At 30.3% G+C, this 5,261-nt stretch overlaps 1 protein-coding gene across 1 annotated transcript; it reads left to right on the top strand.

The window, feature by feature from the left end:
* The first annotated feature begins 3,250 nt into the window (after positions 1-3,250).
* On the top strand, positions 3,251-4,764 carry LOC133189763 (uncharacterized). The gene is made up of 3 exons (XM_061325162.1): positions 3,251-3,273; positions 3,687-3,870; positions 4,432-4,764. Exons 2-3 carry the CDS (start codon positions 3,688-3,690, stop codon positions 4,645-4,647), a joined length of 399 nt encoding a protein of 132 aa, XP_061181146.1. The 5' UTR covers positions 3,251-3,273; position 3,687; the 3' UTR covers positions 4,648-4,764.
* The last annotated feature ends 497 nt before the right edge of the window (positions 4,765-5,261 follow it).

Below are 5,261 nucleotides of genomic sequence, written 5' to 3'. Positions count from 1 at the left end.
GTCTTTGACATTACTAATTAATTTGTTACAGAAAATAATTGTACTTGTATAAAATTCTGTATAAGGAGAAGACTAACCTAAGTTGTAGAACTTGTGTCTTAACCTTTTGACGATGTCAATAAAATATGCTCAATTCAATTTAAAAAAAAAAACAGGTCCGTATCGACACTGTAGATTGGTACAACACTGCCTGAAGTAAATAAACATGGTGATTATAGTGGGTGTCGAGCATTTCTTAAATGTAATTGTTTTGTTTTGAACATATTTTATTGAATAAATCAAAGGGATTGAAAAAAGCTCTTACAACTTGCTGGTTCCTAAGACTCTCCCTAAATATTACAATATATCATGCAAAATAACTGATAAAACTGAATTTTACAAGAAAAAAGTGGAATTATGTTAGATAACATAACAAATCTAGAAGTTTCATCAATAAACTTATGGACAGCAGCAAATATAGTATTGTTAATCTGTAACGGTAAATTGACATCTCCCAGTAATAATAGATTTGTATCAATAGTGTCCTATTTATCAATAAAAAAAAAAAAAAGGCGATTAAAAATATTATTTATAGCGGAAGAATATTTTTTTTTTCAAGCAAAAAAGGAGTGATATACATCTTCAAATTTACCACATGAATATTGGATTATATTAGTTAAGCATTTTCCAAACGAAAAGTACGCTGGAGGATTTCTGACTTTTGTAATCAAGGTCTTTCGGAATGCATTGATTGAGATGGCTTCTCTCGTCTCTACATTTAACAGATTCCATTGTTTCACAGCATCTGGTATGAAAGATCTTTTGAATAATTCTAATCTGCATATTGGGACAGTGAATTGTTCTTTATTACGGGTATTTTTATCTAAGAGAGAAATTTTTAAAAAGTATTATTATAACAAGCTTAGTGTCTTTAAATTAATTCAACTATTAAGTTCTATTAATACTAAAGATTTGTTAAATTTGGGCAAATTTTTGAATGCTGCCACATTGTTAAGAAAAAATAATATCCATGTATAAGACTATTTTCATCTATGTATTTTTACGTTCACTCTCTCTGTGTGATTTTGTTTTCTTTTCTCCTTAATAACATGATTGTATTATTATTCTGATGAGCCAGTTGGCTTAAGGAAATAAGAAACTTGAAACTTGAAAACTTGGGTATTGTATTTTGATACATTTTAAGAGATATCAAATTACACAACTATTATTTTAGATTTTCTTTATTAAATAGTTTACAACAAGCATTGAATTCTTAGTTTTAAACTAACTGATCAAAAATGCTCAACATAAATATACAAGATTTTCAGATTTGACAATTTGGGATCAGTTTTTTTATTATTTTTGGATATGATCATTTCATTTGAACAATTCAACAATTCAATCAAAGAATTCCTCAAATTATTAATAACATCTTAAGTTCTGAATTGATACCAGCATTATCTCAGTTGGCGATAATTTGCCGAATCTATTCGCACGATAATTAAATAATTGAATTATAGCTCTCTCCAATTAAATTAAAGATATCATTAATTCAATTAATGCGTGCATAAATTCTGGTAAGGAAGGCAACTATTAAATTAGTGACATCTTCAATTCCACATATCCATAATTTAAATAAAGACCTCTTTCACTGAATTATAAGTTGTTCTCTTCAAAAGAACTGATTACTCTAATAAAATTGTCGTAAAAAATAATAAAATACCTTCAATTAAATTAAAGAGATCAAAATATCATTTGTAACAAAGTCCAAATTAATTTTTTACAAACAATAATTCCATCACATCTTTTAACAAATGATTTGATGCGCGAATTAAATGAATTGACGAGACCAGTAATTAACAACATACTTTTTTCTGATTTATATATCAAATACGTAACTTTAACGTACAAGATTTAGTCAAATTTGACAGTTTTGCAACATTTTGTATTCTGATAACCCACTCTACACGATTTGCTTTTTCAGATTATTATAAAAATATTTCATTCACAACTTCTGTTCTTGGAGTTGTTACAAATTCTGAGCTGTACATTAAGAAATTTTCTAGCGTTATCTAGCAGTTTTGTACCCTAGGAAAGTATATCAAGAGCTTTGAAACATTTTGCTTTGCAAGTTTGCTTCTTTTCTTCTCACCGAAATATGGCAGAGATACTGCTTACTCGGTGTTAAACGTGTACATGAAGAAACTAAAAACTTTTTTATTTTTTTTCTGTTCGAATTAATTGAAATGTTGTATTGCTTCTCCTTAGTATTTTAGGATGAAAAAAGTTTTTGATGTCTATCAAATCTATCAATCCTGAAATCCATTCATATGTGTAAGCAATTCATTCGTACTTACTGATACTCTCTAATGAATATGTTTTTTTTACAAGTGAGACTAAAAGTCAATAAGGTTATGGTTCTGTTCCAAAAATTAATCTTGGTGACGATTACAGAAAATATAGATTAGGAACAATTGTATGAATTCTTAATTCCATCAGTGATACAATCTTAGTCCAGGTAATATAAATGGACTGGTAAGTAGGACTGACTGTTACTTGACAGTGGACTTGGTTTCCATCTGTATCAGAGGCACACTTATTCTTTAACACATTATATCGAACACTGTTCGTTATCTTCACCTTTTTCATTCATAAAAACTGGTAAAAGTAGGATTTATATTAACCATAAATTGACCTGAAAATTTAGCTTGAGACAACTACGACTTTGCCTGGGTGTTATGGTTATATACCAAACACACCTCAGTTTTTTAGACTTTGTCAAGCTTTAGGTATATAACAAAGACAAGGACCGTGAAAATATTCCTATCATGTTTTTAGAGTATCTTATTTTTTTTTAAAAAATCTTCCAAGAAACCAAAATTCATTCTTATTAAAATTAGCAAAAGAAAGAATTTAGAATATTGTTTTCGAAACTTAAGAATAAAAAAATTTCGTATTTCATGTTGCATTTATTGTGTTCTCCATAAAGCTTAAAGAAATCACTATAAATCACATATGCATGAAATGAAGGGAAAAAAAACAAATATGCAATAAAGAAATAAAAACATAAAATTGTTATTAATGTACAAATCAATGTTTGTCTAAGCAGGCGTTGACTATTCCAAGCTGATGCCGTATATTGTAGGCAGTACTAATTTACTATAATAAAATTCTAACTTGAGAAAATATGTTGCAAACTAAAAAAAATTTAAAAAATCGCTCACTAAACAATATATATATAGACAGCATTCTGTCAAAATCTAACGGGGCAGTAAACCGCTAAATACCATTGAGGTAACTTTCTCTCTCTCTCTCTCTCTCTCTCTCTCTCTCTGTGTGTGTGTGTGTGTGTGTGTGTTATCAAGATTCAATTTAAAAATTTGATATTGTAAATTTTAAGGTCAAGTATTCGAGTTGCAGCGCTAGATTTTTGCTTTTCATTTCCTTTGTTTATTTATGACATTCAAAATTTTTGATTGATCCTAGTAAGAGACATGGCGTCCCCAAAAAATTGACAATTTTTTGTTCATGTCGTGACCTTGTATATTTTTATATCATAAATGGGTCACAAAAGGATATACTAGTACGAGAGAGAGAGAGATCCAAGAAAAATCAAATTGGTCCTTGATAAATATGAAATATATTCAAATTTATAGAACATATATAATTTGCTTCTCGGCAGTCTTAGTAGTTGTTTATACTGGGAGGATGGGTCCAGTACCTGTGGTCCTTCTTCTGTGGTTGTTCTCTGTGATGCTGTATTCATCTGGCACTGATGCTCACCCATGTAGCTATAAAGCTAATGGCTGTTCCATTCCCGGAAACCTGCCTTTTTTCTACAAAAGAACTTTTAAACCAGCTTGCAATATGCATGACCAGTGCTATAAATGTGTAAGTGATAATTCTAAACTCATAATTTTTAAGTAGGAAATTAAATGTTTGTGACATTATTAAACACATAAGACAATCATAAACGATTGGTTTAAGATAATGATGATATACTTAAGTAACCTAGATCTGCAAGTAATCATACGAGCTTTTTTTAAACGTCATATATTTGAATAATACCTGAATAATGTATTTGTTAAACAACATTTTTTAACAAATAGTCCGAAAGTAAATTGCTTTTAGCAATTTGCCAGCAACATCTTGCTATAACACATGATAGTTTAGGATTTCAATTTCTCACCCCCCAAAAAAAAAATCGCACAAGCAGTATCAATCGGCTATTGCCATTAAGCAATTTGTCATTTTAAATAGTTGTACGATTGAAGGTTGGGACACTTTTGATTGCTAGTAATCATTTGAATTAAAGCATCTGATACATGACCAAAATCAGCAGGGACTTGATAAATGACAATTGTCATGTCTTTTACAGGGAATTTATCGACTGTATCGTGTCATGTGTTTTATAGGGATCATATCAACTGTATCGTGTCATGTCTCTTATAGGGATCCTATCGACTGTATCGCATATCCCGGGCAGGTTGTGACAAACGGTTCCACAAGAACATGCTGAAAATCTGCCGTAGACGAGGCTGGTGGAGCCGATCTCGCTGTTCGAGGTTCGCAAGAATTTACTACTGGGCTGTTAGAATTGGAGGGAAATCTCGTTACAAGAAAAGCCCAGAAGGTCATTGTGGACGTGTTGCACACTGCATGACATGAAGAAGATGGTGTTATTACACTCAGTGCATAAATGTAATTTATTAAACTTCTAATATTTAAAAATTTCTTGCTAAAATCAACATATTTTTTAAGACATGATAAATCTTCAAAAATGAACGACGAAATTGTAAAAAGGAAAAATTAAAAAGACATGGGAATTTAGAAAATTTAGAAGACACGATAATTTGAAAACTGCTCCAATTTGGTTTATCGAAGAAACTTTTTTCAAACATGCATGTCATGTTATATGGTAATCATGCATGTCAAATAATAGGGAATCTTGTGAGTTTGTTTGCCAAGTGTTACTATACCGTTCCAAATTTTCGGGACGCCCTGACCCTCGGTTAATTTATCTATGCCTAAAAATTTGTCCAATTATTCAAATACATTTGTAATATTCTTTGTATTAACCTACAAAGGGACTTCATCTGTAGAACTTTTTTGTATATCATAATAGAGCAACCTCTTGGTTAACATAGGTGTGGTTGTGTGCTTTAACTTTCAAAGTTTTTAAACCATTGATTTGAAGTTCTATAAAACAACATACACAAAACAATGTAGGCAAAATTGACAACTTTCATGAACTATAAGAAAATGGTTCCGTATGAGTGAAC

Source organism: Saccostrea echinata, unplaced genomic scaffold, assembly GCF_033153115.1.
Source record: "Saccostrea echinata isolate AGI-Se365-2 ecotype Australia unplaced genomic scaffold, CSIRO_AGI_Sech_v1 ptg000019l, whole genome shotgun sequence".
Classification (NCBI taxonomy): Eukaryota; Metazoa; Mollusca; class Bivalvia; order Ostreida; family Ostreidae; genus Saccostrea; species Saccostrea echinata.
This window is presented reverse-complemented; position numbering and strand designations above follow the sequence as displayed.

Excerpts from the sequence above, each read along its gene's own strand:
- LOC133189763 (XM_061325162.1), top strand. The coding sequence starts at position 3,688 with ATGGGTCCAGTACCTGTGGTCCTTCTTCTGTGGTTGTTCTCTGTGATG. Across the intron at positions 3,871-4,431 it reads ATGACCAGTGCTATAAATGT|GGATCCTATCGACTGTATCG; the intron begins GTAAGTGATAAT and ends TGTCTCTTATAG.